Source organism: Sander lucioperca, chromosome 8, assembly GCF_008315115.2.
Source record: "Sander lucioperca isolate FBNREF2018 chromosome 8, SLUC_FBN_1.2, whole genome shotgun sequence".
Lineage (NCBI taxonomy): Eukaryota > Metazoa > Chordata > Actinopteri > Perciformes > Percidae > Sander > Sander lucioperca.
The window spans coordinates 27,836,414-27,850,710 of record NC_050180.1 but is presented as its reverse complement, the minus strand read 5'-3'; the positions used below and the strand labels follow the sequence as shown (position 1 = coordinate 27,850,710).

Sequence of the window (14,297 nt, the reverse complement as noted above, 5' to 3'; positions counted from 1 at the left end):
AGGATGCTCAAATAAGTCCGTTAGGACTCTCCAGCTGATCCAGAATGCTGCAGCGCGTGTTCTGACAAGAACTAAGAAAAGAGATCATATTTCTCCTGTATTAGCTTCTCTCCATTGGCTTCCTGTAAAATCCAGGATTGAATTTAAAATCCTTCTTCTGACCTATAAAGCTCTAAATGGTCAAGCTCCTTCATATCTTGAGGACCTCTTAGTACCTTATTGTCCCACTAGAGCACTACGCTCCCAGAATGCAGAGTTACTTGTGGTTCCTAGAGTCTCTAAAAGTAGAATGGGAGGCAGAGCCTTCAGCTATCAGGCTCCTCTCCTGTGGAACCAGCTCCCAATCTGGGTTCGGGGGGCAGACACCGTCGCTACATTTAAGACTAAACTGAAAACTCTCCTCTTTGATAAAGCTTATAGTTAGGGAGTGAGGAGTTGCAGTGAACGCCTAGACCGGCGGGGCAGGGTGCATAGCTGCAGACACAGCACCCCTGCTTTTCTCTGCTTCTCTTTACAGTCATCAGATTTACCTATCGTATAATCAATAATATAGTGCCTCTCCTAGTTATGCTGTTATAATTCTAGACTGCCGAGGAAGTTCCTTCTTATGACACGCTCTTTTCTTTTGTTTCCTTTTATGCACATCCTGTCTCAGAAGTGCTTGTTACTCACCTAGCTCTGGGGAGTTTACTCCCCAGAGTCCTTATGTTTCTTCTTCGCCCAGAACATCGCCTCGGATTAGGGCGACACCAAGACCTGGGTCTTGGGTGCAGCTGTGGCTATGGACCTGCTACACCCTGCTACGCTCTGCGATTCCCTGCAATGCCCGGCTACGTCCTGCTGCGTCCACCGCGTCCACCCATGCTCTGCTGTGCCACGCTACATCCTGTACCGTCATAACCCCAACCGTCAGACACCGCCCACCAAGAGTCTGGGTCTGCCGAGGTTTCTTCCTAAAAGGGAGTTTTTCCTCGCCACTGTCGCAATAGCCACTGCTAATGCTTGCTCTTGGGGGAACTATTGGAACTGTTGGGGCTTTATAGAGTGTGGTCTAGACCTACTCTATCTGTAAAGTGTCTCGAGATAACTCTTGTTATGATTTGATACTATAAATAAAATTGAATTGAATTGAATTGAATTGAATTGAAAATTCATTCAACTATGGCAATTTGATGATGCATCCACCTTAATCATTAAAAAGTATCGATATCGTATCGGTATCGGCAATACTGGCCCTGTATTTACTTGATATCGGATCAATACCAAATATTGCAGTATCACACATCACTAGCTACTACCAGCCTCTGATCTTGAAGTGAATTGTTGGCGCTGTCACGCACGCGTGACTTCAGGGGGGAGGGGCTGGAGGCCACTGGTCTGTGTGCACTATAAATATACATCGTAGATTGGACAAAAAATGTAATTTGGATTTTATCAACCTGGGCGGGTCTCACTCTACCTGGGGGGGGCACCCATGTAGAACCTATGTATGGGAAACACTGCAGGAGTTAAGCGCGGGGGGGGGGTGAGAGGGTTCAGGGCTATGTGAGGACATTGTGACGGAAGGGCCTCTCTCTCTCTTTCCGCCACCACTGCCACTAGTGTCTTCACTCAGCACTCTGAGAAAGTGAGAGAGAAAACACTGGCTCTTTTGTATGACCTTTAAGACAGACTTCCCTCCCCCATGTCTCTCTCTCTCTCTCTCTCTCTCTCTCTCTCTCTCTCTCTCTCTCTCTGCTCAGTCAGCCCTTTCCTTCTGTGTAATGTGCACCTGCTTGGCCTGCAAGACATCTCACACACACACTCACACAAATACTTCAGAAAGGAGCTGAGTGAAAGTGAGAGAGACAGAATAAAAAAAGCCCTGAATTCCTGTTTTCTCGACATTACTGGCTGCTTCATATCTGACTGAGTATTTCTTTCAGTTTATGCACATAATTATTTTGTGGATTTGAGAGTGGGGGGAGGGGAGGGGGGGGCAGCTTTCAACCCTGCGAAAGCTGCTATTCAAAGAATCATTTGAAGTTCCTCATCTCACAATATTAAGACCATTCTGCAGTCAGGAAGAAATTGACAAGACATCCTCTAGAGTTTCACTGAGTATGTTTGCTCTTATTGGGACTACGTCAGCTTACTTACGGCATTAGTGTTTGGTGCTGTATGTGTTTTGCCATTTTGTCACAGTAACTATACTCTAAAGATGGCATATTAATGTGTTATAGCATTAACTTTTTGTTTTGCTCATTTTTTATAATATGCAAACAAGAGAGTGTTGGGAAAGTTGGAGGGTATCCTGAGAAATGAGGCCTACTAAATTAAGTTTGAGCCGGTGTCTTCAGTAAAACGTCCTTATGACTTGCTTCTCCATTAAAAGTTCACATAAATAAAAAAGTGCACACACAAATAACTTGCTTCTTAAATAGCCACAGTGAGACAGAAGCATGTACAAGTTAATTTGATTTTATGATTATTTCATTATTAATTAATCTGCCAATTATTTTCTCAATTAATCCATTAATTACTTGATAGTAATAGTGCGACAAAATAGTCTCAAGATTATATTTCTGTCAAACGACTTATCGTTAATTAGCACTAATCTGATCAACTATCTGGTGGTTTGAGTACATCCGTACCATACCTGGACTCCTTGAAAAACTTGTTAAGCATCCCAGTCCACTACCATGTCCCAAAATTAGTATCTGTCTTCTGACAACAACTAAAAACTATTCATATTTTATGCCAAAAGGTCTCAATGCATCAAACTGTCGAAATATGTCATCCTGTCATATCTTCCAGTCACATCCTGAGCAGAAATCCATTGTCCATACTAATGGTATGATTAAGGCTGGTTGCGTTGGTAGATATTCCCTATAATTGGGCCAATCAGTTATGTAACTGATGAATTTTATGAATAAGTCACAAAGAAGAGATTCTCTGAGGACTTGTCTGGAATTAGGTCCACACTGCCGTGGAGAACTCAGTCAAGACTTCTTGAAACAATCTAACTTTCTCTCTGGAGAGTGCTCACTATGGACCTGATAAGAGAAAGCAGAACCACACTTGGATGTCACACTGCCGATAGCAGAAAGAACAGATATGTTATGAATACCAAAGTGATACGTTAACAACGGTTTAATGTGCATGTGTGGCCTTTTATGGGTTTCTGTTATGATTTGACACTATAAATTCAATTTAATTTAATTTTATCCTGTTGATAGACTAATCGATTCAACGTTCCAGATCTATTTGACTGAAGTAGTGTTATTACTGAAACACTGGTATGAGAATGAGACATAATCTATAGAGAATTTATTTATAAACAATCATCTTAAACCCAGATTGGTCACACAAAATTATATTTTGGGACCCCCACGGTGATGGATACCACGATAAAGCTAATTTGAGTGCCAGACAGGGAAAGAAAATACCCTAACAAAAAGAAGATCCCCTTCTAATAGAAGGTCCCTACAGACTGATTTAAATTGGTGTGTGTGTGTGTGTGTGTGTGAGTGTGTGTGTGTGTCTCTATCTGTCTGTCTGTAGGCATAACTGTGTCAAATGGCATTGAATCCAACCTAAAGCGTGGTAGGGGGGGGGGGGTTCCTCTTTGCTCTCAAGTTTGGCTCTGCTGCGCTATGAGACTCACGACCGCTGAGAGGATTTCCATAGCAGAGAGGAGAAGTGCTGGTTGGAATAGTGCATTACCGCCACACTCAGCCAACTAACATACACACGCATTTTCTAAACCATTCATTATGCATTACTCCCCGCTGTCTTCTGCAGCCCAAACTCAGAGGCTCGCCCTGAAAGCTGAACGGATGCATGTTCTAGGTTTCAGCATATACGGGTCTTCCAGGAGTGCAGGCTTTAAGTAATAAATTCAGTGCATTAAATATTAGGACCTCATTGTTAATAGTGAGCTGCTTTCAAATATCATCAATACTGTAAATGTTTAATATGTTTCTATGTTTAGAAATCTTTTCATAACTTGCATCCTCCACATTATTTAGATTTCCTGCTTCCAGAGTGAGTATGTGGATTGAATAGGCGATCCAGCTTACGATGAATTACAGCTTTTACTTGCTAGGTGCATGTAGAAAACATTGTCCTCCTAATACATCAAGTTTCTATAAATATAACCTAATTTTCTCTTTAGCTGAAAATCACCTAATCAGCACAAGGAAATGCAGAAAGATGACAAAGTCACGTGATGGATCACATGTAAGACTTGCTATCCAGTGTAAATTACATGAATATATATGCTCTAAATGACAGAATATAATACAATAATATTTGATGTGGTCTTTGCAGTCAGGGGAGAAGCAAGTGAACGGATATGGGCTAGAGTGTGCATCCAAGTATCTGTCCTGCCCTGTAATAAATTGGCAGTGTCCACCATGAATGAAAACTTGAATGAATGCATTGCAGGCTGCTATTTGAATGAAGTAGTACACGACAGTTTGTATTCAGTAAATGGATTTCACAATGTAGGTGAAAAGAGAACTTAATAGAATGAATGCATGAGAAAAATTCCTTCCTGGGACATCAACATCTGTCTGTGACCTTGAGGAGTCTCTCCCACACACAGGCGGAGCAACTGTAGATTTCGACCTGGACAGAGCATTAAGAGAAGCAGCTAAATGTGAGTAATGCCACTGAACTTGCCTTTCAAGCTCTCACAACAGATTCAACTGTATTTACACAGAAACACGCAGAGAGAGAGAGAGAGAGAGAGAGAGAGAGAGAGAGAGTCTACGTGAAAGTAAAGCAGGTGTGAAATAACTACTCTAGGATACCAACATGTTTCCAGCGAAACCTAAAACTATTCACTATAGTGCCTGCCATGTGTATCTGTACCGCACGGTTTATCGTATTTCCTTAAGGGCAATATGCTATGTGCATAGCATAGCAAGTATTTAACCCAAAATTGCATTCAGTGCCTATGGCAACAACCCACGAAAACATCTCTTCAATCCACCTGCCTGCTCCCCTGTGTATTATAGTCTATTTAGGAAGTAAAGGTAGCCTATTTGACGTACGATGATTAGGAGAGACTGTGGCACATCGGTGCTTTAAAGCCCGGTTTCACCTCATCCAGTCAACTTTCCCGACATCAAGGAATGTGGGTGGCATTTACGCCTTCAGCTCGGCAACGCGTCTCTGACTCTAATGACAGAATGGCATGCAACAGGAAAAAACAAAAACCTGATTCAATTCCTAACACCTACAGTAAGCTATACCGTCGGACAGCTTACCTGCTCCGTTCAGGAAGAGGACGCATGGACACTGAATGCAGAGCTTCGTTCAGTACCTCCAAACATTGGTCTGAAGCGGCACATATCAACACAAATTACTCCTGCACAGCTTCAAGTTCCCCCACAGAGCAAGCCTTGCATTTATCGTCGACCACCATTGGAAAGCGCGCCATCGTGCGGCCGACGAGAGCGCGCGTTGCAACAGGTGGATGGAGGGCGGGGCAGGTTGGGGTGCTGCCTTAAAGTGCCCTCGGGCAATATAATACCATGACATTTGGGGCCCTTTAAAATAGCTCATACTGGATTTTCCTCAGCTGGTTAAACACCGAGTAGCCTAGCCTACTAATTCATCAGGCGTCACTGCAAATTAGCTTACGAGCTTTTAGTTGTTTAGGCTTTTATTAAATACACCTGTAACTAGGACTACATTCAAAGCCAGCACCAATTCACTCACAACTGAACTGTTTTGGATGGTTAAGACCTAAAACTCATCATATAGTGATACCTACATTTGTTCTGATCTGGCATTCAGTTAATATTATTGTCCTTTGTGAAACATTTAAAAGACACAAATTTGATCTCTTACAAGTTAATCAAAGTATTATTCACACGTGTTTAGTTTCTGTATGTTAACTGACTGAAAAAGTTTTGTTATAGGGTCAATTTTGCTCTTGTTTTTTGCCAACTAATAGGCTACTTGAAATTATAATCTAATCATATAGGGAGTTTACAAGGAGCATTTGAAGGCAGCATGGTAGCCTACCACTGAGAGAGCAGGGCAGATGAAGCCTAATGACTTCATGGCTGCATTCCAAACCAAAGTTAACAATAATCCCTTTTACCAGCTCAGACATACTGTTTAATATTTGCTTGAGTGCCATAATGATTCTACTGACAGCAACTATGCATATGTATTGCAGAGGAAAAGATAAAGGCCATATTACATACATTGGCTTCATAATTCATTTTAAATTAATAATACAAAAATGTAATGGAGGAATGCTCATCAAAAAAGAGATATCATTTTTCAGCAGTTTGGGGTGCTATATATATATATATATATATATATATATATATATATATATATATATATATATATATATATATATATATATGTATACATACCGGTATATAGTATATATAATATCGGAAGTGAAGATGGAAAATATGTGTCCAGTTTCCTTCAAAATAAAAGCCCAATATTTGTCTTAAAGGGGCTACTTAAAAATCAAAAGTTATGTATTGTTTTTTTTCCACCGGCACAGGGCCACTGCAATAAGGATGTATTCTACCTTTTAAATCTCTATTTTATATTATAGATGTGGCAAAACTGTTCATGGTGCTACTGCATGGAATCACATCCTATTTGGACAGGTATGTACCTAGGCTAGGCCTAAGTGTAAATGAGACATTACAGTTTATAATAAACATTATTAATTACAAACAAATCACGAGATATGTTCCTTATTATCCATTTGCTCATCAGTAATAACTGTCTGTAAGGATATTATTTTGAAAATTCTCACAGGATGTTGTATTGTGATGTCGTCACTTTGGGACTGGGGACCACCAGCCATGGATAAGCTAGGAGGTAATCCATAATGTTCTTCAAAGGCCATACACATCGCTTACAGAAACGTGTGAGGATGTGGGAAAAGTTTACGAAGACCCATAAACAGTCTGCACTATTTACCAAGTCCATTTGGTCAGGTAAGCGGTTACCGAAGCTAATTTTAGCCATCTTTGTTTGTTAGCATCTCGTCCCCAAGTCTAGCTATGCAAATTAGCCTCAACAATGACAGTGTCTAAAGCTAATGCAAATTACGCTAAAATGTGCCCTAATTAAGCAACATCACAAATAAGGAATGATGTCGTGAAATATAGGTGTAAATATTATTTTGGGATTAACTTTAAAGCAGTTGCAACACTTCTCACTTCAGTGCCTGACACAGATGTCATTGTTGGTTGATTTTTCTCTTGCAGACTCGTCAAATGACGACATATACATTTTATGAGGTAGGTAGGTGTGTCAGACCTGCTTTTAGTAGGTGTGGGGTTTTTGCCAGAGTAAATACACATCTACTCACAATTTCGAAGCAGCGCTAGCAGCAGGAGGACAGATCCTGCAGCTGAGGATCAGGTAGCCCGGCGGACAGAACCGGCGTCTCGCCATGGCCACCGCGCGCTTCCCCGGGAAGAGTGTGGACGTGGCTGCCGCCAACTGGACAGCTCCAGCGCTGGGTCGGCCAGTGTGTGTCAACGGGACGCCGTGGATCCTTTACCTGCTGGAGGAGTGTGTGGATAATGTGTGGGAGTACTGCAGCGTGGTGATAGGACTCATATCCATGTTCTGTTTTCTGCTGTCCACTCTGCCGTAAGTAGCATAACGACTGATGTTTACCATTCTTAACGAAGTGTTACCTTTTGAGGTGAAACTCAGTAAACTGGCTAAAAGTGTCTGTGATTTGTGGTTATGCAATTATATCTATCTATCTATCTCCATCCATCCATCCATCCATCCATCTAGGCAGGTCTATGAGGCCTATCGGAACGGTAAAGTGGAAGAGGCCATGTCTTTCGGCTTTTTTTTCTTCCTCTTCAGTGGAGACTTGACCAGCTTTGCAGGCTGCTACCTCACCAACCAGCTGCCTATTCAGGTAAACACACATACTCACTCATCCTCAGTGTGTGTCTGTACTGTGAACTACATCTTAGTGTTCTTAGTCCCTCGAATATTTCAGTTGTAGTCCTATTTAATTTCCTTTCTTGTCCCTGAAGTTGGTGAGTTATTACATTTCAGTCATGCTCAGGCCTTCTTTTTGCTGCAGGCTTTTGGACATATCTGTGTTTGTACTGCTAATGCTGTGTTTGAAATGGTCAAATGTAAGTTATTTAAAAAAAAACAAAAAAAAAAACACCTACAAACCATGTAGTGCTATAACTTTTACCAGTTTGTCAGCATCTTTAGATAGAAGAACATTTCAAAGGCACACAAGATTCCTGAGGTTTCCAATTTTGAAGACTCTTGACCTGAATTGTTTATGGACTCATTGCACCTACCTTTTTCCTATCCTTCATAGCCCTGTCTCTATAGTGGGAACCACTTTAACAGTATGAACTCATCTAGTCGTCATAACCTCATAACAAATGTTATGAGTTTAGTTGCAAAATCGATTTTTTAAATTTAATTTCTTTTTTCCATGTTCCTCTCTCAGGTAGTCACAGTGGTGTTCTACATCTTCACAGACCTGATCCTCATCTCACAGTTTCTCTACTATAAGATCAAAAACAACTCCAGCAGAAGTAAGCCCTGATATTGTCTCTGCTCTTGATTTCCAATGGAGCTGGCATGTGATGCCTGTGTGAGTCATTCAACCATATCATGACCCTCTAAATTAATGAAAGCATAACTGAGGAAGGAAGTATTTCCTGCTGTTGACTCAATACATGTTTAATTTGAACTCTATGATAGCCAGCCACCTGATGACTTCAGAGACGACAGGGACAGATCCAGTTGTTGTGTACTTATGAGTAGTTACCAAAGAAGCCAAAAGTGCATGACTGCCTAATGACTCATGCTGAGACTTATCCAAGACTACACACAGCTCTGCATATATACACTACCGGTCAAAAGTTTGGGGTCACTTACAAATTTCCATTCCACTCCATTATAGACAGAATATCAGCTGAGATCAGTTGCATTGTTAATATTAGTATAATATTAATTTCCTGTGCGTGTCTTCACTGTCAGTTGTTTCTTCTTCTAGAAAGCCCTGTGTTGAAGTGGCTGTGCTTCATGTGGTGTGGCGCTGCTTCCTTAGTTCTCCTGGCTTTACCCAAACTCATCATTGACAACAGTTCAACTTTAGACACCCAGGTAGGTAGATTGTGTGCAGTGTACTGTATATATTTGCATCCATGTGTCAACATGTGCAGGCATTAGATTTAAGTGTTCATAAATCAAATTTGGGTTGTTTTCTTCCCCAGTATTTTCAGGTTTATTGGACACACATTAATTCACTTTTGACTGGAGATTGTCAACCTTTCACCTCTCTCTCTCTCTCTCTCTCTCTCTCTCTCTCTCTCTCTCTCTCTCTCTCTCTCTCTCTCTCTCTCTGTCCTCATTATGCCAGAGTCCAACTACCTCTAAATCAGTGGAAAACACTGGCTATATATGTGGATACCTGGCATCCATCTTCTACCTCTGCTCCCGTTTTCCCCAACTCTATAAAAATGTAAGTGGCAATTTCTTGGTGTGATTCAGTTGAGATTTGGAGTTTGTTTGGTTTGCATCATGTGAGCAATGCCATCCTGATGGGAGATCTTAGACAGCTTTCTCAGGGTCTCATCCCAGGGGGTCCATCAGAAAACTGTACTTATTATATGTCAGTTAATCATTAACAGGGACTGTTGTTGAGTGTGTTTGAAAATAAGGAGGTGGGATTTATGTGTTTGTGTGTCAAAATAAGAACCAGACGTCAAAAACAATGGTGCTGTTGTGCTGGAGAAACATCCTGGCTCGACTGCAGCTATTATTCACTGGATGGGATCGTCTCAGTATGCTGCTAGTGCCAGAGAAACTTCTGGGCACACACACAAACACACACTTTCCCTGACCATTGTAAATCATTTAAGTCGGATTTTCCCTGTGGAAATTCCTGCCTGTTCAAACGTGTTTGTTTTTTCAGCAGAAAGCCCAAAACATGTTCACCATATTATTCCTATTGGCAAGTTACTCACCCAGTTTGGTGAAACAAAACAAAAAATATATATGACTATTATTGATGATAACATTCAGTATTACTCTGGCAAACACTTGCTGGTTGAATAGTATTGTTTGGGTCCAGTCCTTGTAGTTTTTACAGGGCTCTCACATTTCAGTATTTCACACTTTTGGGGACAGATTGAACTCTGTAGCCACACCAGAGTATAAAAATATAAATGTTTCTTTGGTTTCACAATATTGGATGTATGCTCTCAGAAGTGATGATTGTAGTTCAGATACACTGACAGAACACCCATCCTTCCTGCTTTTTGTACTGAATAATCCTATTGTTAGGTACTGCATTTAGAATAAACTAACAATCTGTGTAGTCTGTTCTTTTTAATGTCCAGTGCCATGCCACAGACAATACAGTACATCGTAGAATGAAATCATAGTTGGTTATCATCCCTTTAGGGGATTCGTTGATAGCAATAAAAAGATAAAATAACACAATCCTTTAATCTTGTTACAGTTGTCGGTAATATTTTTGAAGCACAAGTACACAGAAAGCAAATTAGTTGTTGTGAGTAAAACCGAAACCTTGCTTTTGGTAAACTTATAGTACCATACCTTTTCCTCTGACTGGGTTTTCACATGTGCACGCTAGGAGATGAAGCTCCAGTAATAACACAGTGCTAAAGTAAAGAAGAATTGATGCTCATTGAGAATATAAATTATACCTACAAGTCCAGTGCAGATCCTGCTGTTTGGTCTATTAACGAAATACTGTGAACTCTGTTCATTCTAGTTCCAGCGTCAGTCTACAGAGGGCACCTCTTACCTGTTGTTTGCCCTGGCCATGATGGGCAATGGAACATATGGGTTGAGCGTCATCGTGGTCCTGCCTGCACTGAAGGGCTCCAAACAGACCTTCATCATCAAACATCTGGCCTGGCTCATCGGCAGCCTGGGAGTCCTCATACTTGACTTCTTTGTATCCTTTAAATCACAGGTTCAGCCACAAGTTGATTGTACAAAGTCTGTCATATCTTCTGATAATACCTGTATGTACAAAACTTCTGTTATTAGGTTTAATTGTCACTAATTCCATAATAAAGTCTTAAACTCTTTTATGTTTCTGTTTAAGCCTTAACTTAGTCAGGTGACTGCCCAGTTCATCATGTACAGGAAAAACAGCTCTGCTAAAAGCAGCACACTACTCAGTGTCCCAGAGGTGGAGCCTCTACTGTGTGAGGAAGTGGAACTGTCACTGTTATAGGACACAGAATGGACACCGAAATGGACCACGCAGTCGAGAATGGACTGTTCAGTCTATGGTTTTTTTTTTTTTTTTTAAACATTCTGTGGATTCTCTGTGGTCATTGATTTACTCATAACAACTTTAGAGAACAGCAACATTTTAGAAGCATTGTGGAAGGTACTAGCAGCCATGATGTAATACCAGCAGGCAGTTCCAGTGCGCCTTGATAGTCTGATTTTTTTGCTGTTAAGAGGACAAACATGATCAACTCTTGTATGGTTTACTGTGGTAATAGGGCAGGAAAAGCTACAGCAAATATCTGGTCAATACATTTTTCTTAACACAGGAATCAATTCTTTAGTGTCCTCTATAGAGGAAATTTGCTTTCACAATCTGTACACAAGCAAACACTCACAAGTACTAAGCAAACAAGAATCTTACAACAACACAAGTCTTTTACAGTGTGCCTAGGCTATGTAAGGCAGGAATGGCTAAGGGCAGAAAAACTCCTCCGAAAGCGAGTTTTTTTGCAGAGTAGTTGTCTGTATCTGCGACCATGTCTCTCTGTTTCTCTCTAGGTAGGCGAGTTAAGATCAATTACATGTTTTTTTTCTGGTTATAAATACTGTCATTTTTTTATACATTTCTCCACTGAGATTTCTTGATTTTGTTTTGGATGGAATAACTGTATTTCCATTGGCCATTGGGGACCATACACACCAAGAGGAAGAAGCTCAATGCCAGATGGCTCTTTACAAATGCAAGCTTTATGAAAAAGTGCCTGTTATATTTACACATTTTTGACAGGGTAAATACTGCTGTAGAGGATTGCAATATTATACTAGGATGCATGGTATGGGATTAAAGTTTTCTTGCCTGATTTGGTATTTGAGTGCCATTTATTGCAGAGTTTGTGTGAGCCCAGTAATAGATGTACCAACATGACTGTTTTTATGTGAAGTTGATAGTTTTTTTCTGGTTGTTGATTTATGGATGGTTAACTGTGGCTAACAGGAAATTATCATGGGCTAAACATCAGAACACTAGACTCATAGTTTGTATGACATGAAATAGCCAGGATGTGAACGTCTGAAGGGGGCCGTCCCACCACCTGAATAATGTTCATTTCATTTTGTATAACGGCCTCATTTCTATTTCAAAGAGATGTTGCATTTCTCTGCTTTCTTTGTCAAAGCTCTCTGCTGTCCAAGAGAAACACGTTGTTTGTGCCTTTTTTAAATGAAATTCAGTCTTAATATAAATGCCCTGTCTATTCATTTTAGAACTAAATTATGTTTTAATTAAATTAAGTTTGATTTCGTAACTATTTACAGTGATTTATTCAAGCCACTGTTTTTCATGGAAAATGCAGTGAAATGCTTTCTCTTTTTTACCTTCTCTTATTCCTACAATTTGATCTGTCTGTGTTGTATTGACCATTTTAAATAATGGTGGCCTCTTTTGTAACATCTTTATGACATTCAAAAACATCCATTAAAGAAGACATGACTTGTTCAATAATATATTTTCAGATGGATCTAAGAATATGAACATTAATGGGATGTTATTGAAGAATTGTTGAAGTAATGAGGCTCAAAATTACAACATTTAAGATGTGCTTCTACTCTACTCTGTCATGTCTGCTTAAAGCAGAGAAGATGCTCTTATCAAGTCAAATTTAAAACACTTTTTTCTTATTAGTTTCATTACCGTTGTTCACATAGCAACACAAAACAAATAGATGACAACAAACCAGAGGAAAAATATAGAACAAATCGGAACGGAACAAATCTACTGTCTTACTGATGACGAGCACTTCAAGTTATTGGACATTCATTTAGATCACTAGCAAAACTAACAGCTCATCAATGTTGTGCCAAATGTTATACAGTATGTGTGGTGCTGCAATCTGTCATCTCTGCATAACTTAGGTGCTGTACTTGCAGAGATCTTCACATTTCTCTACCTCATTATAGTGTAGACATTTTATTTCTCCCAGTGTGCAGGAAGAGCTGGCTTGCACACATTCCATATAAAAATAAAAAATACAATTCATTTGGTAGCATCCAAACGACAATGTTTAAAGAAAATAATAGCATAAGTTTAAGTTTAATCATAGCATTAAGCATATGTTGGTCATTATCATCATGATACCATGAACAACATGACTGGCTGTTTTTTTCTATTCTTAGCCAGTCAGCTGATGCAATAATGTGGAATTATGTAGATACTGGGGGATTTCTTCCGACTTTGTTTACTGAGAAGGAAATTTATTTGCAAATATATGCAATTAGAGTAAAAGTTTTTCACCAATAGATTGCGTTTTTGCAAATTATTTTTGTATTGCATGATTCATACTTTGATCCCTTTTCAATTCCTTTTAAATTAGTCTGATATACTTTTTCAATCTAGCACAATAAAATACATACTTATTGTATATATTATTACTGAATACTGTAGAACGTAGTATTTATAAGACTGTAGTTTTTACTTTAATGGTCACACTGTATTGCTATGATGTATTTATTTTCTTTAAGCATATTTTTTTCAGATAAACTGTACATGGCCAAATATAGTAATTTGAAGCTCTGTGTCAGGGTATGTTTACTGTCAATGTCTTCTGATATTAACTGTATGTAAAACCACTGTATGTATGATAATAACTATGTATATTAAGACCAGAATAAACAGCAATATACAGTAGGCCTATCCTCAGTCAAGATATTTGTCTATTTTGTTTTGATGAGAAGGAAAAGAAATAGAGGGACACATTTCTTTAATAACAAATTTTCATTATGAATGCAGGCTCTGTTCTGTCATGGCACATAGCAAACTGACAAACTTTGTAAGGGGGGTGTTGGGGCTTGAAATTACTGTAGTAGGCCTACGACTCAAAGCTACTGTAGGGTGGCATACTGTCTCAAATATTCCTTTATTTTGTATTTATTTTATATTTTGTAGCTTTGATTACAAAAAAAATGCATAGTATCCTAAGATGCTAAAACAGCATTACAACAGGTCTGTCATGGAGGGAATCATTCACCCTCACCTTACTAGCTGCTTTTTGATCGAGCGA

At 39.6% G+C, this 14,297-nt stretch overlaps 2 protein-coding genes across 5 annotated transcripts in view; one reads left to right on the top strand and one right to left on the bottom strand.

Moving 5' to 3' along the window:
• veph1 (ventricular zone expressed PH domain-containing 1) overlaps positions 1–7,446 on the bottom strand; it is a 102,108-nt gene extending 94,662 nt beyond the window's left edge. For 3 of the 4 annotated variants that reach the window (XM_031290725.2, XM_036004088.1, XM_031290726.2), the window contains exon 1: positions 5,256–5,441. The gene's annotated coding sequence lies outside the window, so the exon portion shown is untranslated. Of the gene's footprint in view, positions 1–5,255; positions 5,442–7,342 lie in introns of those variants that run through there. The other variant, XM_036004087.1, reaches the window with a different exon arrangement.
• Positions 7,369–13,936, top strand: LOC116043812 (lysosomal amino acid transporter 1 homolog). Its single transcript, XM_031290729.2, has 7 exons — positions 7,369–7,629; positions 7,783–7,912; positions 8,471–8,558; positions 9,023–9,132; positions 9,389–9,490; positions 10,769–10,954; positions 11,123–13,936. Exons 1-7 carry the CDS (start codon positions 7,427–7,429, stop codon positions 11,237–11,239), a joined length of 936 nt encoding a protein of 311 aa, XP_031146589.1. The 5' UTR covers positions 7,369–7,426; the 3' UTR covers positions 11,240–13,936.
• The last annotated feature ends 361 nt before the right edge of the window (positions 13,937–14,297 follow it).

What these genes read in the sequence shown, in the direction of transcription:
- LOC116043812 (XM_031290729.2), top strand. Translation starts at nt 7,427, where the DNA reads ATGGCCACCGCGCGCTTCCCCGGGAAGAGTGTGGACGTGGCTGCCGCC. An exon ending in GTTCAACTTTAGACACCCAG is followed by an intron (nt 9,133 to 9,388) that starts GTAGGTAGATTG and finishes TCATTATGCCAG; the next exon opens with AGTCCAACTACCTCTAAATC. An exon ending in TCCTCATACTTGACTTCTTT is followed by an intron (nt 10,955 to 11,122) that starts GTATCCTTTAAA and finishes TAACTTAGTCAG; the next exon opens with GTGACTGCCCAGTTCATCAT.